We start from the raw sequence: 24544 nt of genomic DNA, 5'->3' as shown, positions 1-24544 counted from the left end.
ATGGAACAGATCATCCTCAGTGTAATCACACAGCACCTACAGGATGGACAAGGGATCAGACTCAGCCAGCACGGGTTTAGGAAGGGCAGGTCCTGTCTGACCAACCTGATCTCCTTTTATGATCGGGTGATCCGCCTGGTGGATGAGGGGAAGGCTGTGGATGGAGTCTACCTGGACTCCAGCAAGGCCTTTGACACCGTCTCCCACAGCATTCTCCTGAAAAAGCTGTCAGCCCACAGCTTGGACAGGGGCACTCTGCGCTGGGTTAGGAACTGGCTGGAGGGCCGGGCCCAGAGAGTGGTGCTGAACGATGCTGCATCAAAATGGCGGCCGGTCACCAGTGGTGCCCCCCAGGGATCAGTGTTGAGACCAGTTCTATTTAATATCTTTATTGATGATTTAGATGAGGGGATTGAGTCCATCATCAGCAAGTTTGCAGATGACACTAAGCGGGGGGGAAGTGTCGATCAGCTGGAAGGCAGGAGGGCTCTGCAGAGGGACCTGGACAGGTTGGAGAGTTGGGCTGATTCCAGCGGGATGAGGTTCAATAAGGCCAAGTGCCGGGTCCTGCACTTTGGCCACAACAACCCCATTCAGCGCTACAGGCTGGGCACAGAGTGGCTGAGAGCAGCCAGGCAGAGAGGGACCTGGGAGTCTGGATTGACAGGAAGCTGAACATGAGCCAGCAGTGTGCCCAGGTAGCCAAGAAGGCCAATGGCATCCTGGCCTGTATCAGGAACAGCGTGGCCAGCAGGTCCAGGGAAGTGATTCTGCCCCTGTAGTCAGCGCTGGTGAGGCCACACCTCGAGTACTGTGTCCAGTTCTGGGTCCCTCAGCTCAGGAAGGAGATTAAGGTGCTGGAGCAGGTCCATAGGAGGGCAACTGGGCTGGTGAAGGGACTCAAGCACAGATCCTATGAGGAGAGGCTGAAGGAGCTGGGGCTGTTCAGCCTGGAGAAGAGGAGACTTAGGGGAGACCTCATCACTCTCTACAACTCCCTGAAAGGAGGTTGGAGCCAGGGGGGGGTTGGTCTCTTTTCCCAGGCAACCCTCAGCAAGACAAGAGGGCATGGTCTCAAGTTGTGCCCTCAAGTTGTGTGTGGGAGGTTTAGGTTGGACATTAGAAAGAATTTCTTTACTGAGAGGGTGATCAAGCATTGGAATGGGCTGCCCAGTGGAGTGGTGGACTCTCCGTCCCTGGAGATATTTAAAAAGAGCCTGGATGTGGCACTCAGTGCCATGGTCTGATAACTGCAGCAGGAGTGGATCAAGGGTTGGACTTGATGATCTCTGAGGTCCCTTCCAACCCAGCCAATTCTATGATTCTATGACACACAGCAGCTGTAGGTGTGCAGCACAGCAGAGATGTGCTCCAAGTCTCCAGGGGAGCATCTCTGCTGCTGAGACAGTGGTCCTACAGACACGGTGCAGAGAGAGGGGTGCTGAGACATGTGAGATGCCTGGACATAATTGTGTCCAGCTGAAGGACAAAGAGATTACTTAGCCCTGCACCTGATACAATATGTGTCTGCAGGGAGTGTCAATGCTTTCCCTTAGAGGAGCTAAAATGGTGCTCTAGGTGCGGTACTGCCCCAGAGCCATGATGGCTCACAGACTCAGGGATGTGCCAGCTCAGGCCTCTCTGTGCCCTGCTCCATTTTATTGCATGACATGCTCTAATCCCCTTGCCTGCACTGCATACTTTCAGTCCAGACTAAGTGTCAAAGGTCTGCACCACCAAGTCACATCGTGGCTTTCTTACCAGCATCCTCCTCTGGCTCATCAGCAGTCTCCTCTGCTTCTCGTGGCACTGGATATTTGAGGTGCCATACCAGACCCATATTCTCCTTCTTGTAAAATTCTATCAGTTCCTCCAAGTTCTCAAAATACTTCACAGGAACACCTTCGGATGCCTGAAAGAGAACAGAGGCTGTCATGGGCTGGGATTTCCTACCACAAAAACACTGCTCCTCATAAAAGGAAAATCAAAGTCATGGAGAGAGAGAAATCCACTGCTGCTGTCCAGAGAGAGCCAGCCCGGCCCTGACTGCCCATCCAACCACAGGTGCTGTGCAGAGCGACTTCCGCAGCACTGACAGAAGCAGATACACAGACACACAGACACACATTCCACCCAGGGTCAGCAAAAATGGCAACCCCAAAGATTCAGTGAAGCCAAATGGAAGAGCATTCCTGCTTGATTGAGTGTGCTTGGCTTCAAAGCAAAGGAGGGCTTTAAAAACAAAGAGTTCTCCTGGATTAATTGTTGCATTCCCTCTTTACTGAGCACAAAACCCTTGGACTATGTTATATTTTGTGGCATCCAGGAAGAATTTTTCTGTGAAATTGCAAGATAAACATGTCTAAAGCCAGATATTAGCATCCTTTCAAGGATTTGGAGGCTGAGAACTAGGTTCAAACTAAACAAGCTAGCAAGGCCCTGTCATGCAAAAAAAAAAAACCCCACAATCCACTCAGATGGTTTAGAAAGCTGAGCCTGAGGACAGAGCCCTAAGGCTGCGAGTGCATTGGGAAGGACACTGAGCCTGCCAGCTGCATTTCACTGTCACTAAACTTGTTTCTAGCACATCCCTGGCCCCTGATGGCAGAAAATGGATACTTGCGGAGGGAAAACACAGGGATAAGTTTTTAGGGGCAAAATTTCAGAGCAATTCTATCGATGCATCATCATGAACAGTGAATCTGCTGGATCCAGCAAGCAGGAACAGCTGCCACCCCTGCAGCTCAGCTCCATAGCTTCAACCCAGGGCTCTGCCAAGGATCAGGAAGTGATTGTGGTGGCTCAGCACAGACCTGGCCAAAAGGGAGACTTCTGTGTTACCTCTGGAACTTGCTTAGGGACTACTCAAACCCAACAGCACGATGTAACAGAAGCTCTGATCAGCCCTGGCCAGGCGTGCTCTCTTCCTGGACAAGAGGTTTTCCCAGAGAAACCAACCCAAGAAGGCACTTTCAACACATGGAGCAGGGGTAGAGGGGGCAAGGCAGATGCTTTCCAGATCCACTGGACTGCTGTTCTTGACTTAAAACAACACTGGGAACTGCTCACATCTGGGGGTACAGCAGCAGCAATGGGCAATCAAGAGTCATCCAGTCACCCTAATGGCAGGCTTGACTTGCACTATTTTACATCCATGAAGCAAGATTTTGCACAGAAACGTGGTTAGTTAGTAACAGATGAAAGCTTTGCCTCCAATTGGAAATAATTTGCTCTGCAGCCAGTTAGGCATTCTGCCTCTGACAAACAGGCAGAATGTTTTAATTTCTTTTTGGATTGCAATTACTGGCTGTAAAAATTAACACACACAATGTTTTAATACAAGCCTGAACCAGCTTAGTTACCTACTATTTGTGTGTGGCCAGTTTCTTATTATCATGGAACGTTTTTGCTTAAAAGGCAAATATAGCAAACCCAAGAGATTAAACAGGAGAAATTTGCACTAGCAAACTACGGTGTGTAGAACTCAGCAAAATGTCTGCAGTAAGTCCAAGCCGACTGACTTTTAATTTTCCTAGAGGATAAAGTCTCAGACCAGAAATGAGGACAGTGCTTTCAACACTGAACCACATTTGAAGTTGCCAGTGCCTTCAGGCCTGGCATCAAAAGTGTCTCTCGTTTTTAACGACACCTACATGTCTTTAAAGGCACAGCAAGACACATTTCCATAACAAATATGTATGACGTGTCTGAGAGCTCTGCCTGTACACCTCCCAGGTGTTCCTGCATTTGTCAAAATGTATTATTCTTGTGCACTGGAAAACATCACATTCAGAGTGAAAGCAGAGCTTGGGCAAACACTGGAATAATATTTTTGTGAGGACAGAGGTGTTGAAAGAAAGCTGCTGGTTAAAACTGCTCAGGACCATAGCAGATCCTGCATAGCCTGACCCAAATGTCTCTGCCAGAGCAGCTTGAACTCAGCAAAATGTGAAGGCTGGAAACTGGGGAAAACTGACATGGAGAAAAAGCACTCTGCCCTAATCCATCATCTGAAAGAATCTTGAAATCACAGTGCTGCACCAGGACAGACTGGGAATAGTTGCTTCCACATCTCTCCATTCACCTTCCCTGCAGCCCCTGGCTCTGCTCCCAGGTCCTGGTACTGGTGGTTGTCTGTAAAGCAGTGCCAGCAGTCCCCAGCCAGGAGAGCAGCTCACTCAGCCTCCATGCCCAGACCAACCTGGGAAAAGGAACCAGGCTCATCAGAGTACACAATCAGACACTAAAACACTCTGAGGGTAAGCAAGGTGGTCAAGGGTTGCAGGAGGAAAGCTTTGCCATCAGTGATCTCTCCCACCTCTTGAAGTACTGCAGCCTACCATGTTCCTCTGCTTCCCCAAGCCATCTCCACACTCTGCTTGGCTTCCCAAAGAGCTCGTTGCCTGCCTGGTTCCCCAGAGCCCCGACTGATGACCCTCCCTGCTGCCCTTCCATCCCTCGCACCCCCAGCTCCCTGCTCAGCCCTGCCTTGCCTCTTGGCTCCTGCCCACCCAGGGCTCCTGCAAGAAGCCAGCTTGCTCTGCACAGCTCTTGTCAGGCCACACAGAGCCCTGGTGGGAACCTGGAGGAAAGGCTGAATTAGCACTTTTTGCTGCCAAGGATAGTTCAGTCTCTGAAACCGTGATGGTCTCTGTGGCAACCAGCAGCATCATTTCATTTTGTAGGGGCTTTCTCCTTCCCTCTCCAGCTCATGGCCTCACACTTCCAGGGTGCCCAGCACCAGCTCCCAGCTCCACCATGAGCTCTAGTCCACATGAGGAGGCCCCTCCATCATGCTCCCCTCCTAGCCCTGCAGCTAGGCCAGCTCTGCCTCTGCCTCTACCTCCCTTCTCCATGAACCCCACCATCTCCTCTCAAGGACAACCAGGGGTGGCAGCAAGCAGAGGAGCATCCAAATCCAGCCACTCATTCCTGAAGAGTAGCAGTCCCTCCTCTGGAGGTGCCATCCCATCTCCCCCAAGCACACGCAGGATAAAAAGCACCAACTTTTGAAAATAAGGGATGGCACTTATTTTAAGGCAGAATTCAGCAGCAAGATGAACAAGTGTCTCAGGGAGCTGCAGCAAAGACACAGGGAGCCAGCAGGCCAGCAAGCCTAAGTAGCCATGGCCAAACATGGAGGGAAGGAGGGGGCAGCCCCACCCCATGCAGCCCCAAAAGCCCCAGCATCTTGCCACGTGTCAGCTTTGCCATCAGGAAAGCCTCACCAAAAGATGAATGGGTGAGCCTTACTCCTTTTCTATTGTAACTGTTGTTATTTGCAGGGAGAAAGCATGTGGGAAATGCTGTGCCCCTCCAGCACAAAGCAGTTCCCAACAGCCCTCCCTGCCTGTGCTATGAAGTGAGATCCTCTCTTCTCAAGGCATCCCCAAACATCCCCCCTCCACCCAGAGAGCAGGGCAAGCTGCTCCCTCCACACAGAGCCATGCCAGAAACTCTAGGTTGCTTGAATTGGGTGAGAGAAGAGTAAAAACAAGACCTTGTTGCACTTTCTCCTCCCCTGGGGGAAAGGATGAGAACAAAGCCTGCGTGGCAGGCGTGAGTCACGGTGTAGGACACACAACTGCATGGTGCTTGGGTGCCACCAGTGATAAGAGCTGTGACGGCCCCTCCAAACCAACAGCTCCTTACTTTGATACCAACCACAGGGCTGCAGGACCATCCCCCAGGCCATGGGAGGGTCCCAGCCCAGCTCTGCCCTGGACTGCAAGAATGATGCCCATGTAGAGTCGGTTTAATATAGAAACCCCAGCTCAGGGACCTTGCAGCTAACCCTCAGCTGCACCTGGTCAAACAATTTTCACTGCCAGCAGGCAAGGGGAGCAGCATGTTGCTGGAACATATGCCTTCCTCACACTGGAAGTTGTGGCAAAGGTTTATAGATTGGGAAGGAAAACTATTTCATTGGGGGTGGGGGATGTTGACAGTTGGACATGGTGATCTCTGAGGTTGTTTCCAACTGCAACAGTTCTGTGATTCTGAGATTCAGTGGAGGACAGTAACATACTGACATTGAGACAGTCCACACCTGGCTGAAGAGCATATTCACAAAAACTAGATCAGTGGTGCATCCTGAATAAATGTCCTTGAGACAACCACCCTGGACACCAGGAGCAAGGCAAAACAGAGTCCGAGCTTTGTGCACACTTCTCTGGGTTTTGAGCTGGGGAGCAGATGTAGAACGGGGCACTGCAAACAAAAAGCTTAGTGGTGGGTTTGGCAGTGCTGAGCTAACAAGCTGGACTTGACGATCATAAAGGTCTTCTCCAACCCAAACTATTCTGTGATTCTGTATTCTGTAAAACTGAGCAGGATGGGCGCAGAGCAAGCTGGAGCCACCCGAGCAGGGCCAGACAATGGAATCCACTTCCCGCCCCCCGCCTTCACTCAGTAACTATTTCCTCAGGGTTATCATAGGCTAGATCTTGTTTTAATTGCCAAATGAATTGTTTCAAGTCACTAGAAATGTGGATGGCAAGTGTCATCTCCACAGCAACACACCATGTCCCCAGGAACAGGCTCCCATGCCAGCAGGACAGGCTCTCCTTCCATGGGCAACTCCAGCATCACCACTGCCACCTCAGCCTTGTGCTGACCATGGCCGTAACACACGGAAAGGAACCCCCGAGGGAACACAGGCACAAGAGGGTACAGCCTGTGAAGGAGCAAAATCACACCAAGGAATCTGGCTCAGAGTGAATCAGAGACTGCGGAGCAGTGGGAAACTCCATCAGGAAAAGGCTCTTTCCAAAATCTGCTAATGGGGGAGGTTTATGAAATTCAGGAAGAAACTCCTCTGCTGTACCTGGTGCCTTAAAGCCTTAGCTGGACTGCTGCGTCCAGCCTGAGGCACTGCTTTATATGGAACTTGTGAAAATACCATAGAGAGTCCCAAGAAAAAATTACAAGGACAGACGACGAGCTGGAAAATGTGATTTACAGGGAAAGCTCAGAAGAAAGGGACTGGTAGTGTTTGGCAATAGGACAGCCTAGAGACACCACAGCAGCAGTCTTACAAGTTTTAAACTCTCACAAAGAAGATGGCAAGCAGCTGTGCTGCAAGGCAGCCCAGGAAAGCAGATCTGGCTGGCGGGCTGTGCAACAGAAGAGGTTTGGGTGAGATCTTAGGGAACCTTGCCAGGCAGAGACAGTGGAGCCAGGCTACACAGGGATACTGTGTCCTGTGCCTGCATCAGCCTGGAAACAGGACTAGTGGTGGGCTCAGAGACCTCGCCAGCACCTCCTGCCACCCCCCATGCTGCCAAGGAAGCCCTCTGCACTTCTTTGCTGCCTCCTCCTCCAGATCCTGCTCTAGCTTTGAAGAGGAGAGGTGAATGTGAATACATCTGTATTTGTCACGATGAGCCTCACTATTTCAACCGCATACCAAGCCACGACTCTAAGGTCTTTCACAGGCCCTTCTGACTGCATCCCTTTTGGCTGGAAACCTCCTTTCCCACAGGATGTCTTGGTGTCTCCTGTTCTCCAGAAACTGCCCTCAATTCTGCAGGTCTTCTCAGCTACCAGTGTCCTTTCCATCTCCTGTACACTCACTGCACAATGGTTTAACACAACCAGCTACAACTTGTTCCTGCCTGCATGCTGAACATGCTTCTGGGGTCTCTACTTCATGAAAGCAGCTGTGACTAAAGCATTTAATCACTTATGCGGATAAATCCTGTGATCCCCTTTCCAAATTTACCCACCTAAACTTTTCAACAGGTTATTCCATGGCTGAGACTACCTCATCTTCCTTTGCATCTTGTGTAAAAAGGTCAACAGGGCCCACCATAAGTCTGTGCTTCTGGGTCATATCCAAGGAATGCCATCTGGCCAATAAAGCACCTCAACAGACACTGAAATATGGGTTTACTAAGCAGCAATTCCAAACACACCTTTAAGAGACATGACAAGTGCAGTATAAAGACATGAAGAGGAAAGAGCTTTAAAAGATGTAAAGCCAAGGCTAAGGCAGGCAAGGAAGTGGTTAACTTGGGGTTCATTACAACAATTGTATAAATAGATGGCACAGGAAGTCTGGGGCCCTCAGAAGGAAGAGGAAGTGTTTTCCTTTCCTGAGCCAAGGCACAAGGAGGAACTAGGAATCTGGTCATCTGGTTGTATTGCTTAAGGCCAATCTTTTCTACCCCAAGAGCCTTAAACAGGTATTTAAACCCATATATAGGCATTTCAGTTACAGTCAATAGGTTTTCAAAGTTATAAAATTTTTGCAATACCCACCAGCTTAAAGGGAAGCTGAAAATCAGGTCACTTCTGCTTTGGTGTGAAAGGCTGGCAAGAATTTTTTTCCTTTTAGATTTGAAAAAAAAATTCTTAGGCTTCCTGGCTTGGAAAAAAAACTTGTCTTCAGGACTGGATGTTAGCTAGGAAGTCTAGGTGGCATTTTTGCATTTACTTCTGGCTCTCATATAGGCAAGCTTTTATATTTCACTGAAGAGCTGAACCCAAGAGCTAAGAAATTCCTTGTAAATTATTTGTAAAAGCATTTTAAAGTGACCTCTTTTTGTTTCAGTTTTGTTTTGTTAGAAAATATTTCTGATTCTTAGATCAAAACTTGTGCTAAGAAATATTAGTAGCATTTCACAGCAATGGGATCATAGACAGGAATCACAGCTGGGAGAGACAGCTACTTCCCCAAATCCAAGCCACCTAGAAAGATTCTCAGTTTTGAATCCAACACCCTGTGCTGGGAAGGGGATGACAAGGAGGAATTTTAGGGAGAATAGCACAATGGAAGTGCAGTTGTAAACTCAAATAATGTTGGAAGGAATGGAAGGTGAACAGTCCCCATCTCCTCTGAGATGAGAGATGATGAAAGCTTTCTTGTCTCATTCTGCATATGGCCGAGTTTCCTTATACACAGAAACCAGAGTGTCAGGGCTTGGAGGAGACCTCAAGAGATCATCAAGGCCAACTCCCCTGCCAGATCAGGACCACCCAGTGTAGGTCACACAGGAACACCTCCAGGTGGGTTTTGAATGTTTCCAGAGAAGGAGACTCCACAACCTCACTGGGTTGTTCCAGTGTTTTGTCACCCTCACAGTGAAAAAAACTTTCTTATGTTTACATGGAACCTCCTATGCTCTAGATTGCATCCATTACCCCTTGTACTCCCATCAGTCATCACTGAGAAGAGCCTGGCACTTTTGCTACAATGGCCTTTTATATTTAAGGCTTTGGGTGAAAACCATGGAAATGAGAGAGTTCTGGGAAAGAGGACTTCAGAATTTCTGAAAGATTATTCATGGAAGGAAACAAGGAATTGCAATTTAACACCATTTTTGTATTCAATTTCTGTTCCTGGCTGAAAATCAGAGATGAAAAAGAAAAAAAAGCCAAAAAACCAAACCCTAAGTTAAAAGAGGAAAAAATAAAGAAAATTTCTGTACTGTCTGTCCTGTAAAATCCCCTCTGTCCCTCAGGTGTAACTGAATGATACCATCACATTCTGCCTCTACCACAAGCTCCATTACTTTGAGAATAACACTAACTTGAGAGACACTTCATGTGAATAACTGGCACAGCATCACAATTTCTTTTTATTGTGCACATAAAAAAAAACTGGGAACATTACACAATTTTCACTGTCTTGCACACCAGTGTGCACAGAGCACTTGTTAAAGATCAGCACCTGCTTCCTTGCTTGCAGGGTGTGCATGAACCACGAGTCCTCTTGCTGTGAGCTGGGAACAAGTCAGCTTGGCAAAGATGAGGACTGCTACCCCCCCTGCTAACTTGGCAGCAGGGCACATCAGGGCTTCACATCCAGATTACCTGAGGCTGTGCCAATCTAGATTAAAACCTGAATTCTTTCCCAATCCAACTCTGGCCAAAACGGCCACCTCACTGCTTCCTACCTGGAATGCTATGGAAAAGACTCGGGAAGCACAATGCTCATTCTCAGTTTCAAATGCTTGACACGTTCTAGTGTGGAATGTGAGCCCAGTGTGAGCTAATCTTAAAAAGCTCCTAACTGTCATCCCTGCCACTTCTGATCTCTTCTGGCCCTGTAAGAGTTTTCCTCTACGTGATCCCACTCAGGCTTAATTCTGGCATCTCAAGATTGGCCATGTTCCCATGACACAATTTGCAAATTAAGAGTCTATCGAAGAGAAGGCATATTGAAAGGAATAAAGTTTAGCTGGCTGCCAAATTTTCATCCCAAGTGCCTTGTTAAAATTCTTCAAGAAAAACATATTAGAAGTTCTGGAAGGTAAAGGATCTATAGAAAGTCTTTCGAAGCTGCATCTACCACACAAGATAAAGACATAAGACATAACAATAAAGTACTCAAATGCTTAAGGACCCCATTTCACTCTGTTCTGACACTCCATAATTCACATAAAAAGTGTAATAAGTGCCAAATATCTAATATACCTAGATAGCAGCCAGGCAACCAGGCAATTATAGAAAGTACCAACACCATGTACTCACAGTAGTCATATGCACTAAATAAACTACTCAAATTCTAGCCATCAAAAAAAAAAAAAAAAAAAAAAAAAAAAAAAATTCATCAACACAGCATATAACGATCCAGCTCATAGTACCAAGAGAAATCTCCTGAGCATCCAACCTCCCAGCATTTCTCTGTGTTACAATAAATGAGATTTACATCAACAACGAGCATACAACAGTACAGTTCCATGACAAAACATGAGGGACTGGTGTTAAATTTAGCTACAGGGTGAAAGTCAGATGAGCTGGTGATGAATGAGCAAGGACTGCAGATCCATAGGGAGCTCATGCAATCTTTTTAGCACTTCTGTGGTGTGTGGGTAGGATTTAAGTACAAGTTTGGGAGTACGCAACTTTTGAAATTTTATCACAAAGCTTGTGCTTTTTGGTTTTCCACTGAAAAGCTTCAGTGATTGGAGTCAAATGAAAATTTCCATTTTCGTTTCTCAAGAGAAATTGGTTGCAAGGCAACCAAGGCAGCAGATGTTACAGCCATAATTTCTGAAGGCAGTTTGCAGAGGTCATAATTCTGATCTTGTCAGCACTCACTGCTGACAGCAACTGAGCTGGGGAAACTGTTGCAGGTCACCAAAACTGGGAATTTCCTAACGGAAATTCCCAAGGGCCCTTCAGCTTTTCCCTCTGTGAAGGCCAAAACTACATCCCCAGGCAACAATGTGAGGGGTTTGAGGTGCCACAAGAACTTTTCCCTGAGCCAGGCTAAGGTGTGGCTGTGCTGGCTCTGCCTGCATAGCTCAGATCACTCCTATGTGACTTTTGTGTGGGTTTCCTCTACCCTGTGCAGACAGACCATGGAGCTGATTATCTCTCTGCCTTCCTTGTTTTCTCCTGTGCTGAATGGATTCAAGGTTCAACAGACACCAAATACTAAATATGCATGAATTATGTGAAATAATCCTGTGGAGAACAGAAGACATAAGATTAAGGAAGGTATAGAAGACACACAACTGAAGAGAAGACACACAACTGAAGCAAGGCAATGCAGGTAGAGGGTACATGTGAACCAGCTGCTTTCACCACTTTATACTGCATAGTTTTCTGGCATTGCATAATTAAAAGCCATACAGCAATGCACAGATAAGGCTAAGCCCCTTGGGGTTACAATTTCCTGTCTTCAGCCTGCAAAAACTTCTCAGGCTTTAAGCTACAGCAACTGTTCTCTATTTCTGTAAACACTAAGAGTGACCACTCGTTTTTCGCTTATTTCATTAATTTACTGCTTGAGAAAGACAAACCCTTACTTGATTTAGTGGGAGAGTTGGACTAGATGATCTCCAGAGGGTCCCTTCCAACTCTGGTGTTTCTGTGATCAGAAGCAAGCACTGAGCTAACTGAACAGACACAGGATCCAGCCTGAAGAGGCACAGTCACTTAACAAAATGAACACCAAACCAAAAACCAAACTAAAAACACCCTTTAAATCTTCTTTTACATTCTCCCTTGAATTGCACCTCTGGAATAAAAACAGTGCACGGAATCACAAATCTTTTTGTTCAACTTTGGCCCCTAAAATCAGCCCCAAGGTCAGGCTTCTGGTTTCACATGCTCAGGGATGTGCCATTCAGAGAAGAAAAACAAGGCTTAAATGGGGCTTCTGTGAGGGAGAGCTGGAGAGCCCTGGGATGGAACGGGAACCCACTGAGACTGTCAGAGGAGAAGCAAGGGAAAAACTTTGTCAGAAGTTACAAACTGAAGACAGAAAGAAGTCTGCCAGCAGGGCAAAGCCTGAGAACAACCAAAAGCTGGGCTGTGACTGCAGCCTTGCAGAGAGACACAGAAGTGATGGAATCTGAGCTATCTTTGCTAAGGTCTGTTTCATTTCCCTAAACCATATTGTCAACTCAGAATCAGCTTCTGCATGCTTTGCATTTAGGCATCAATCTTAAAACTAAAGGACTCTGGATTTCCTTTAAAACTTTAAAGAGAAATAGCTTCAACCACCAAAAAGGTAAATTTGAAAAGCATCGGTGGAGCAGACCTTGCTTACCTAAAACAGATGCAACCAAGACAATACTTTGAACATGTTGGTTTTTAGAGGTGACTGCATCTTTATAACAGCAACAAGCTGCAGTGCACACAGGCTCTACTGGTCCCAGGTCCAAGGAGGAGGATCTAACTTCTAACAGGTTATCAGATAAAATACACCTCATTGGCAAACCAAGATACATCTCTGGAGAATGAAAGACATCACCCTACCAGGAACGAGGGCAGAAGCAGTTTTGTTCAGAAGCTGATAAATGCCACAAGACTCACTGCAAACACACCCAAGAGCAAGTTTTTCCAAGCCTTGTTCCTCTCTTAAATGAACAGGACAAAAAGCTTCATCTATCACCAACAGTCTATCCGCTTCTCTTTCTTTGAGAAAACAATTCAAGACTTGCCTGCAAAATTGTACTTTTTTTTTTTCTGTGACCCATCATGCCTCAAAGCACAGAAGCAATAAAACAGTGCTTCATTACCACACTGCTGAATGGGGAATAGTCTGCTGTCTCTCCTGGATATTTTAAATTCAGTTAAAAAGCTGCATCAGCAGTTTTTCAAAGTATAAAGTACAAAAAGGAATATGATAATCAAATGCTTGAAACACTATGGGACTCATAATATTAAAGCTAACACCCATCAAGCTACTGAAAAGCGAGAATATTTTCCAGTTGATAATGTTGGTTGCATAAGTTTTAATTTATTTTTCCTCATTAGCCAGAAGAGGTTTAGAATTTCAGGAAAATTTTCATTTTGCTACTCCTGGAGATGCTAAGGGATACATCCCCAAAGTGTCCGTCTCAATCAGGATTATACCTGTGGCACCTCAAGCACAGGCTAATCTGAAAAGTGCATTTAAAAAAAAAACAAAAACAACAACCCTGCTCATTCTCACTCCACAAGCAGAGGCTATGACCCCTCCCTTTAAAATGAGCCTGCAGAAAGGTTGGGGATGGAAATGTCTCAAGAGCATTTGCTAGTGGAGAAAGTTTCTGTGCCATTAGAGGAGTGAGTAGGTGTGAGGTTAGAGGGGGTCAAAGCATTTCCAAAGGATGAGGTGGTGAAACAATTGTTCTTCTAAAACAATAACTGTTAAACTGGCTTTATCTTTTGAATCTTAAAGTACTTGGCAGTGCCTGGGAGTTGCTTTCGTAGGTCAGGATTGCTGATTTGCAACCTTCAGTTGTTTAAGAGTAATGAAGGTTTTATGATAGAACACATGATTCAAAGGCAAAGTGTAAAAGAAATAGATTACTTTCTTTGGCATTCCGGTCTGTGGAGTGAAATTTTATCTGAAACCACATCCAGATAACACACAAAGAGGTTCACTGAGCATTAGCTCTCACATATTTGATTTCATTTTCTTGAAGCCCTAACCCCAAAATATTAATATCACTTTTACCTGATTTAAGCCATCTTCTCTGAATGTTTTTATATATATGTTTTTGTTTTGGTTTGGTTTGGGTTTTTTTGGTTTTGGTTTGGTTTTTATGTTAGGAAACTGCAAACATTCTGGAAGGGTTCAAACTAGACAAAAGCTGGATATGGTTTGTTTGTATGAAGAATTTTGTATACTGAGGGAATGAGTAGCAGTAATGTGCATGTTTCAGGAAATACCCAGTTCTCCTATTAAATGCTGCTTCTTTCAATGTGAAATGCATCATGTTTATTCCTACCTGAGATGCAACATCAGGAAAAAACCCCCAAAACAACAACAACAAAAACCATTTTCCTTGTATAAACAGATCTGTATAGTTTGCAGAAACATAAAGCGCACAGATTTTGCTAAACCCTGACTACAGATTATTTTCAGTTCCACAAGAATTTTAAAAACTGCTTAAAATCTACATACACTTATTTTAGGCAATATTCAAAGCGGAATATATACAGAAATTATGCTTAAGATAATTAAATTATGTGCTTGGATATACTAAAAATGTGTTCCCCAACCATGCTTCAAGATATTGCCCCTAATTATTATTTGCTTGCCCACCTGTCCCTTGTTGCTATCCAAGAAAAGCAATCACCCTAATTAAACCCAGCCCCTCAGTGCCAACGAAGCACCCCAAACCCACCCAGTTCTCTGTGGTAATAGTACCTTGGAGGGAGGAGGAAATCCTTACACAGCTGTCAGACAGAGGCTCTAAGTGGCTGCAACGTTGGGAGCGGGTGAGCATCACACAAAAGATGTTGCTTTACCTTCTCTCCCACTGAAAGCAGCTCAAGTGCAATTTTTGAGGAGAAAGGTTTTTGGTCAGATATAAATAGATCCCCAAAGTCCAAGGCAAATCACAAAATCCTTACCATGGAAAACCTGTTGTTGGCCACATGTTTCAGAGCAGCACAGCAACCTGGGATTACAGTGCAGTGTCAAAGAGAGGGACAAAAACTTTGCATCTCTCTGCAAGGGTCACACAAAGGACTTGGTACTACATGTGCCACCACCAGACACTGCCTCTGACGTTGGTGTCAACAGCAGTGACACCAGGAATGCAGGAACTGACCTAAACTCAGGCTCTTATCAGATTGTGCTGGCAGGACTAGCAGCCCTGAGAGCAGGTTAGTGCTGGATGAAGCTTTTGCACTGAGCTCCACCCTGGAGGACTCATAAACAGGAGCCAGAGCAAATTCTGCTGAAGAGCAGGGGCAGTCCTGCCAACCAGCTGACACCCACCTGCAGCCCTCTCCCTGTGCATCCTGCCCAGCCTGGGACAGAGGATTCTGATCTTTCTGGCATATTTAGCCAGCCTGTATACAGTCAGAATACAAATCTGGAGGGTTCCTCTCAAATGTGTTGCTAAAAGCAGGAAACCTCCCAGGCAGGATTAATGGGACCTCCTGTCTCCTGCAGGCCAACGCTGTGAGCCCACTGGTGACTGCAGTGGGGTGGCAGTGAGTCAGAGCTGCTGTCCTGCCTCTAGCTGCTCCCCCAGCACCTGGGCTTCCTGTGCATTCAGCCACCTACCACACCAAAAACAAACTTACCAGAAAAAAAAAAAAAAAAAACAACCAAAACAAAAACCAAAAAACTAAATGATCTCTTAACAGTGCTGCCAGGGCACCCAGAACTTTCACTGAAGTCAGCCAGCCAAACCTAACATCCCTTGTAACAGGTAGTAAGTATAAATATCAGTAATTTTCACAAAGTCCTTGCAGCAATGGTGACATTCAGCAGGAATGGAAGCACTGCTCCCTCTCACCAAAAGGATTATCTGGAACTGCAGAATTAATGTCTCCCACGTTTTCCCAGGGAGTAGAGCACAAGGAGATGCTGTGGCTTCCTGTCAAGGAGCTCACAGCCAGGACAACCCAGGAAGGTGAAGGGCAAAAAAATCCCCAGTCAGTAACTCTAAAAACATTAATGTTTTCCATATTGCAATACAGGTGCTTATATAGCACAAGAAGGCAGCAGCTTTTCACAGTTCCTTCTTACAGCAATGTAATCCAGAGACATTGGCAAGCCCTGGAGATGGTCAGTTTTGCTCAAAGAAAGGAAAGTTTATTTTAAAATAAAAGTAAGGGGGCTGGAGCATGTGCTATGCAAGGTACATTCATTCTCTCTAGTGAAACGAGGCAACCAGGTGCCACTAATTGCCAGGTAGTGGGCATGAGCTTGTGTTAAGCCCACCTGTGCCTCCAGATGTAGCAAGACGAACCTCCTTTAGGGCACGGTGCTCCAAGGTCCAACCAGCTCTTCCAGCAGAAACTCACAAACAGTGCTCTGAGTCTACTGCTCTCAGGACTGACAAGCCTGGGTCTGTGCTACTGCTCCAAAAGTAGCCAGGCTCTCTGCTGCCTGGCTCAGGTGTGAGCTTTATTGGCCCCCTAATCCTGCTCATGCGCAGTTGGGGTCCACCCTAATCAGGCACAGGTGGGCTTAACACAAGCTCATGCCCACTACCTGGCAATTAGTGGCACCTGGTTGCCTCATTTCACTACAATTCTCCCTCTTCCTCGTTAGATAAAAAAATAAAAATAAAAAAAAGGTGTGTGAAAAGTTCAAAATTACTTATCTGGACTTTTTCAAAAGGATGATACAGTCTTTCCATATGAAATAAAATTTTTCTTGGCAACACTGCGATAAATACTGAAAAGCTCAAACCTTCAAAAACATGTACCTCCCTTTCTGCCACCTGTAGGTGAACAGTTAATTTAACCATGCAAAAAATGACTGGAGTATCATTCTACTAGTGTTGGACGAGGCTGTAATTAAAAACCAGAAAATCTGCTCTCCAAGACTCAAAAAAATGCAAAGCAATTTGCAGCTTTAAAGGTGAAAGAACTCCACGGAGTGGCAGAGGAAGAGCTGTCACATCAGAAGTGCTGTGTATGTAGCTGTGATATTGCACATCTTCTGAACCTGCTGTCATCAAGAAAAATGCCTAACAGACAACAGCCCAGAGCTGGGCAGGAAGACAAATTTGCTGGTTTCAGGAAGGAGCACTGTTCAGTCAAAAAAGATCACATTGCACATTAGGGCCCAAACTTGTAACTAATACAGACTAACCTCAGTACTGATTTTTTTCCTGTCTTTTTTCCCCCTTTTTGTAAACCCAAAAATGAGAAACATCCACCGATTGCTGTATTAATTTAACACCTGGCCTGATCCAATTCCACAGGATTAACAGATTCTTTCCCTTTTGATGGGATTTTTTAAACAGTTACAGCTCCTTCCTGTGCAACAGCTGCTATACCCTTTCACAGGAGAACCATTCTTTTCAAAAATCAGATCTTGGAATACATACGAAAAAGCTTTTGTTTTATCCAAAAGTCAACAGACAAGCAATCAAAAAAAGTCTGGCATAGCTGAAATAATGTACCAGCAGTGGCAGCCAACAACACAAAACTGTTTTGCTCTGAGCCTCAATTACAACCCTCACCATGTCTCCCTCTTCCCAAAAGCAGCCAGTCCCCTTCTTCTGCTTCTCCCACAGGATTGGAATAAAGCAGCAAACCTGGGAGGCTGTGTGTCTTCAAAACATGAAGTAGCACCACACTTTAGTTAGCCTACTGCTGATAATCAACCTACAACTCCTGGCAAATAGAGAAAACAGGAGAAATTCCTCACACTGACAGCACAGATCCCAGGGGAATCTTACCAGCCCGTTTGGGTGTGTTTCTAGTGATCCTATTTCCTTAGCAGATCTTGAAGATTTCAAAAGTTTCATTCAGAAAGATCCCATGGAGTTGAAATAATGCTGCCTGGGTCCAGCAGTAGTCCAATATTCCTCCCCAGCCAGGATGAGGATGTACTAATTTGCAAACAATACACTGCAGAATTCTCTCTGGAGAACTGGAAGGCGAGGTGGTTGGAGGGATGTGTGGTGGGGAAAGCCTGAGCTGAGGGATACAGCTCAGCAGAGTCACACCTTCTGCTTGGTCCTAACCCTCCAGCCAGCACAAGAAGTGCCACTGCTACCACAGAGCAACACTGATTCCTTCTGGCTACGGAGCTCTAATCCAGAGACAAATGGCATGGTTGTGCCCAGGAAGAGGCCCTAGGATGGTATGAGCATTTCTGTGCTTGTTTTCTAGAAGCCAGAGCAGCTGACAAACTCATACCCCAAACACACTCAGAGCCACGATTCCATAAGTTCCCTTCCTCTCCCTGATGCCAGTGCAAGGAGCATCATCAGCAGGGCTGGCTCCCATCCTGGCTCTGCCACAGAGCTGCTGTGGGTCTCAGACAATTGCAGTCTCCCTGCCTGGCACATCTGCCCTGTGAGCTACCTGGCTCAGTAAGATCCTGCTCTCAGCAGCTGCTCTAGGTCCTGAACATGATGATAAGCACCATGTCACCTTTTGGACTTATCATCATAATACATCATGACACCAGCACAATATGCCAAAATACATTCTTGAGGATGATAAGGCTGAGATGTATCAGATGACAGGGGTAAAAATTGAGCATTGCTATGAAAAGGCTGTAGCATACAGTGTGGAACCAGATCAGCTACTCACCAGCACTCTGCAGAGCTCCTCTGCACAGCCCTGCCCCATGCTCTGGGAAGATGGATGAGCTCAGGTGCCAGGCCATAGCAACCCTCACAGACCCAGGTCAAGCCTGGCATAGTGTCCTGCAGCCAGTTCCTCTTCAGAAACAGAAGTGCTGGGGAAAGTGAGGCAGATACCCCAACAGCTCCAGGGGTGGCAGCTGGAGCTGCTGAGGCCAGCTGGGACACTGCACTGGTGCACTCAGCCCAGGACACACAATCCACAATTCTTATCAACAGCCCACAGCTGAAAGAAACCCACCAGCCTCAACCACCCTCGTTAACCTGATCACTGACCATGCCTCCCTCATCATCTCAAGCTTCACAAGCTATATTGAGAAAACAAGGGCTGAGAGGTGGTACAGGAAGGGAAAGTGGCTTGTTCAGGATCCTAAAGTAGAAATAAACAGAAGGTCTGAAACTCCTGCCCACAATGTGGGCACTTCCTGGATCCTGAGACCACAACTCAATTCACTTTCTCTGGGTGCAGGTAAATTGTGATGCCATTTTGGACTGAAAAGATCCCTGATGTATTGGTTTCAGAGGAAAAGGTATTCCTTGGGCTTAAGTTTTTACTTGTAGAAAACACAGCAGTGCCACTAGTTTGAAGGCACACGTGTTGATGAGTGTCCAATGGCCATAGAACAGCTAGAGACAAAAATCTCCACAGCAGTGGGCTGGAGACTTGCACTGTGCTGGCCGGGGGCATTAGCCATATATGGCTATATCTATATATCCATATATCCTTTTTTCTCTTGGTGGTGGAACTACTTTGAAAAAAAGGAGTGAGCAGTCCTAGGAGCATCTTGGTGGGATGGAACAGAACGTAGTGTGGCTTACCTGGACAATTAGCTTATTTTCTTTATCAGGCAGAATTCGGTAGGTGTAAACGCAGTTCCGAAACCTGGAACAGATCAGAGGAGATGTGGTTAGACCATTTCCAGAAGGGAATTACACTGTTGTACCCCTCCCCATGAGAAAAGGTATTGGAAGATCCCAAGATTCACAGATGGTTCCAGACGCAAGGGATTCAAAAATTTCATTTTGTTTCTTTCCCTGAAGTCTGTGAACTAAAACCTGAAGTGTTCCTGGTCACTGAGACACGTCTGCAGATGTCACTGCAGAGAGTGATATCAGCATCAGCCTCAGAGTGAGTTACTCAACTCTTCTGGCTGGAAAGAAAGAAAACACCAAATGGCTCTAGCTGTCAGTAGAGTGGGTGTCTCAGAAGGAATGAAAAAGCAGCAATCCAAAAGACACAGGGCCAAAACCAGCAATGAATAAGTAAACTGAAGGGCCAGTATGTACATTGACTTGTACTGGAAAAAAAAAAACAAATAACAGATTTCAGCTAGATCACAGCAAGACAGCTGCCTGCTAGCCACATCTCCATGTGAATATCCTAAACCACAGCCTAAATGAAAACCCACTTCACTATCCTGGTGTGGATGCATACTGTACATGTGTAGATCAGCTGAAACAAACATTTTGTCCCAGGTAAATTCAATTAGTTTTGTATTTAAGGGAGGATGGAGGAGTCTTTTCCCAGTGGAGGGCCCTATCACTGCAGTTGAGCCCCAGGAAAGCCTGAGCAGTGCAGTAACATGGTAAGCATGACCTTCCTGAGCAGCTGCTGAGCTTTGTGGGGCTTGTCCAAGAAGTGTTGACCAAAAAATACTTCTTTATCTTTCTCCCAAGTGAACAACAGATTGATCAAATCTTTCCAGTCATCTGCAAAGCACTCAGTGAAAGCACACAATATGGCTTTAAGCCAGAAACTGACGCTGGTTTCAACCCCTTCCTCTCAAAGGAAAACGCCAGAATCCATGCTCAGAGCTTCCTTGGCTGTAACAGAGACTCTGCATTACCTGTGGAACCTTCATGAAATGTGGCCTGAGCTCAGCCCTCAGCCAGGGAGATCAGGAAGATGAATAAAACATCCTCTGCTATTGTGAGTCTGTTCATCACAGGCCTTTCAGAATCTCTCCATGCAGGAGAGAGAAAGAGACATGGCCAGGATTTTAGGCAGCCTTATAGGAAGACACCCAAGGAGCAATTGGAAATGAAAAGACATTAATCATAAATTACAGCTGAGATTTTCCAGGGTGCTTTGAGGATTTTGTCATGTGTCCACATGAACCTGTAGCTTCTGATGGAATTAAAGCAAAGGACAGAGAAGAATCAGAACTGCTCCCAGGGCTCAGAACCACTTCACTATGCAAGGCAAGACCATTTTGCAGGGTCTCATTCACACATCTGAGGAGCTGGTGCAGAGCTTGGAGTTGCAGACATGATCCTCAGCTGCTCTGGATTGCCCCAACACTGCTAATGTCACCAACCAACGCCAGATGAGGACATGCCCTGAGGAAGGGCATGGGGTTTGCTTTTATCTGTCAGTGCAGTTCTCTTACACCATTTCCTCCTGCTGATATGCAAACGGGGCTAAGCAGAACTGCTCACGGGGCTGATGAGAGAGAATTTGTGTGTGTGTGTCTAGATTATGAAACTGATAAACGAGCCAGCTCAATGGCTCTTGTGTCATAAGAAGACCCCCTCCTTGTTACCCTCACAGGAGGTGCCCCATCTCACAGACCTTAGGAGGCTGCTGTCATTCAGAATACTTGTATAGATGTTTAAGTTGGGGACAGGCAAGATCTGTGGAAGAGCAAGGAAAGAAAGGCTGTTGGGAAAGACAGGAGCAAGGAGGAGCACTTCTAGGCACCTCAAAAGCAGGAATCCTCTTTATCAGTACCTTAATTTAGTGCATGCAGATGGCCCATTTCTGCCCTTAGGCTTTCTCTCCTCAGCATCCTGACTGCCAAGTTATGTGGTCCCAATTACTGTCACATTCCAGGTCCTCCCTAAAAATCAGGAGTTCAGCACTGCCAAAGCACCGTTCAGGCTGACTATATGGAGGGCGGGGCAGAATATAACATCAGCCTGGGCTTAAATGTGTCTCCAAGTATTTTGTCATCTCTCTGTCCAACCAGAGGAAAGGGGACAAGGCCTGTGTTTTCTCTTCCCTCTCCTGCTGGACATGTTTTTATGTGTAGGTGATGACATGCACATGGGGAACTCCTGGAAATCCTGGAGAGGACTGCAATGGTAGGCATGGTGCTGAGCACCTCACCAGAGTGGCCAAACCTCGGGGGCTGGAAATGCTTCTCTCAAAGGCAGTGTTGTCTGTCCCTACAAAGCCACAGCTAACCTTTAAGGGTCTTCTCTAGAAGTGCTAAACCTGCAGCCATTCACACGCCAACAGAAGATTCCCCTGGAAGAATGATCCCAGTTCAGGTGCAGCTGGCTGTGGAACTGAAGCAGGCTCCATCTGAGTTCAGGCTCTGGGCATTCCACTCCAGGTAATTTAAAGAGCCCATTTTGTGCCACTAAAGTGGCAGACCAAATGATCCAGGCACAGAGAAAGGAGGAAGAGGAGGGAAGTGGCTTTGCTTCTTGACTTTTCTGGGGCAGCGTGGCCAGCAGAGCAGAGGACAGCAGTGGAGGAGACATCCCCCACCTCTGCTGGGGGCTCAGCTCTCTGCTAAGGTGCTCCGAAGTTTCAAAAAGGAGAAGAGGCACTTCTACAAAGCCCTGTGAATACACCTCCCTTACTTGTCTATATTTATACAAACTCTGTCTTACTAAAGCCACCTTTCAGGAAAATCACTATTATTATTATTATATCATAGAATGAAGAAAGTGCTTTTGCTGTATTTTAACTGATCTGCTCAATAAATACTAGAGCTTTGTAGAATATGACACTTCTTTTTCATAGCAAATTTCGTGGTATCTTGTTTTTCTTATCTATACACAGTTGACACTTTCTCACATTCAACCTAATTTTCTTTTTGTGAAAACCTTTTGCAGGCAGGCTTTCAGTTCCCCTCTTCATTCTTTGTCTCCAGCCTCTCTGTTTTTTAAACAGAAGCCACTTGAGGAGCTCAGACTTCAAACACCTTCCAGTCAGTAACACAGCTGAAACTGATACATCTCTAAGGAAGCTTTCAGCTTCAGCAAGGCTGCCTATTTTGTCAAGATGACAGTGGGAGGGAAAGAGTTATTCACCACCTTTAACCCTTTCTCTTCACAGGCTGCAAACCAGCATAAGCCAAAGCTTGTTAGGTCCTTTGTCATCAGTTTCTTCCTTGAACTGTAATTAACACCACAGACCTGGCAGCTCCTGGCTGACCAGGCTGGGTGCTCCCCATTTCTTTAACAGAGCCATTCATGTTAGCCACCTCAGAATGGGTTTAAGAACTTTTGGCTCCGGGTGCAGAAAATCCTGGTCATGATATTGTTTCTATTTCCTGATCCCACGTCTCTCAAGTCACAAAAGGCTTTCAAAGTTGGCTGCATAAACACTTACAGTGGAAAAACTTATGCAAATGCATGCTGGTAGATATTTTTGCAGTGCCTTCCCTTTCTATAATCCCCACCATCACTCGTAACAGTATTTTGTGTACACACTGGTCACAAGGCCAACTGACCCCCAATGAAGGGGTCATACTAAAACGCCCAATGGAAGCCACAGCAACACTGAAACATTCCCTGGCTCACTGCTCAGGGCCCTCGGCGAGTGCACCACAACTCCCCCTCCATCCTCCTGCTTGTCCTGGCCGTCCATCTGCAACCTCCCTTCTTTCCCTGCTCCCTCTAGAAAGACAAAACTCTTCCTCTTCCTTCACCCACACCTTCCCGGGCAGGCACGGAGGGCCTCGCGCTTGGTGCTCGGTGCCCACTCCTCACCAGCCCTGCAGCCAGGCCCACAGGGCCCTGCCAGGCCCCGTGCCCCTGGCAAGCAGGTAGCCCAGAGGCACTGGCAAGCAGCAGCGTTTTCAGAAAGGAAGCACCACTGAGGAACCCACTTGTAATTTAATGTAGGGTAAGGATGAAATAAGTTTTATGCCTCTGCTGCACAATGACAGCCAGGATGACCTGGCCAGGCAGTGCAGGGTCCCGGGCAAGGAGCTGCTGTCTCACTTGATGCACAGCACGATGCCTCAGGCTTCACCCACTGACTCCACTCTCCTCCTGCTTCCAGGAATGCCACTGTCCCCTGGACATCCCAGGCAGGGGCCTCGCCTTCAGGTCCCCAGCCCAGACCGGGGGGATCAGGGTTGCCAGTGCTCCTCTCCCAGTTTTCCACATGAAATATTTACCCTGTGAGCCACATCAGTGCTGGAGGTGGGATCACCACTGTGCCGGCTGTAGCACACACCTCCAGGAACTATTTCAAGCCTCCTTCTGAGCAGGACACAGCTCTGTACGAGCAGGTGGGTCAAACACACACTGAACCACAGGAAGAGAAGTGCCTAGGAGGGTACCACGCTCAGTGCTGAGCTGTGAAGTGTAAATGAAAAGGTGAAATCCGTACTTACAGCACGCAGAGCGCATATGCCGAAGCAATGGACTCGCTGGCCCGCACGAGGAAGCTGCCATCCTTGCCCACTTTGGAGAGCAGGTCTTCAGCTCTGGAGCGAGTGATGTTGCCGTGGTACCAGCACTGATCCATGGCTGGAGCTGGAGGAAAGCTGGGTGCCACTGCAGGAGCTGCCAGGGCTGCCCGTGTGGCTGTGTAAGGCTGAGGCAGAGCAGCTCACCAGCTTCCTGTTTCAATAGCACCGAGAGGGAAAGGAAACTCGGCCGCGGACAACTTCCTCAACTCAAACAGCTCAGGGAGCCAGCGTGACATGGCCCTGCAGCCCCTGCTCTCCCTCTCTGAGCAGCAGCTGAAGTGACCAGCAAACCACATTCCCTGCCTTGCCCTTCCCCTTAAGGGCCCAATGCACTGTATCAATAAGTCCCAGCTGGGGAGCCCTCCTGTTCCCCCACTGATCTGCCCCCCACACTTTGCTGGCCTGCCATTCCATTTCTGATCCCTTGCCAGAACCTTTGAGTTTCCATCCTTTCCCTGTCAGTCTGCCCTACCCACTACAGGTATCCATGGTGAATAAATAAATCCCAGACCGATCACTGTCCCCGACACACTCTCCTCCAGGATACTTAGCTCTGACTGCCCCATTCCTGCCTTCCTAGTCCTCACATCTAGCCTA

At 46.8% G+C, this 24544-nt stretch overlaps 1 protein-coding gene and 1 long non-coding RNA gene across 4 annotated transcripts in view; one reads left to right on the top strand and one right to left on the bottom strand.

Annotated features, from left to right (window-relative positions):
- INPP5D (inositol polyphosphate-5-phosphatase D) overlaps positions 1 to 24069 on the bottom strand; it is a 51392-nt gene extending 27323 nt beyond the window's left edge. The window contains exons 1-3 of one of the 3 annotated variants that reach the window (XM_071751949.1): positions 23870 to 24069; positions 19332 to 19395; positions 1762 to 1912 (exon numbers count right to left, since the gene is read on the bottom strand). In XM_071751949.1, the coding sequence (XP_071608050.1) occupies positions 1762 to 1912; positions 19332 to 19395; positions 23870 to 24003 (349 nt within the window). In that variant the 5' untranslated portion in view covers positions 24004 to 24069. Of the gene's footprint in view, positions 1 to 1761; positions 1913 to 14596; positions 14619 to 19331; positions 19396 to 23869 lie in introns of those variants that run through there. The other 2 variants (XM_071751947.1, XM_071751950.1) reach the window with 2 other exon arrangements.
- The window catches only part of LOC139799717 (uncharacterized), a 328047-nt gene that overhangs the window by 167066 nt on the left and 136437 nt on the right, over positions 1 to 24544 (top strand). The window lies entirely within an intron of this gene.

This window comes from Heliangelus exortis, chromosome 9, assembly GCF_036169615.1.
Source record: "Heliangelus exortis chromosome 9, bHelExo1.hap1, whole genome shotgun sequence".
Taxonomy (NCBI): domain Eukaryota; kingdom Metazoa; phylum Chordata; class Aves; order Apodiformes; family Trochilidae; genus Heliangelus; species Heliangelus exortis.
This window is presented reverse-complemented; position numbering and strand designations above follow the sequence as displayed.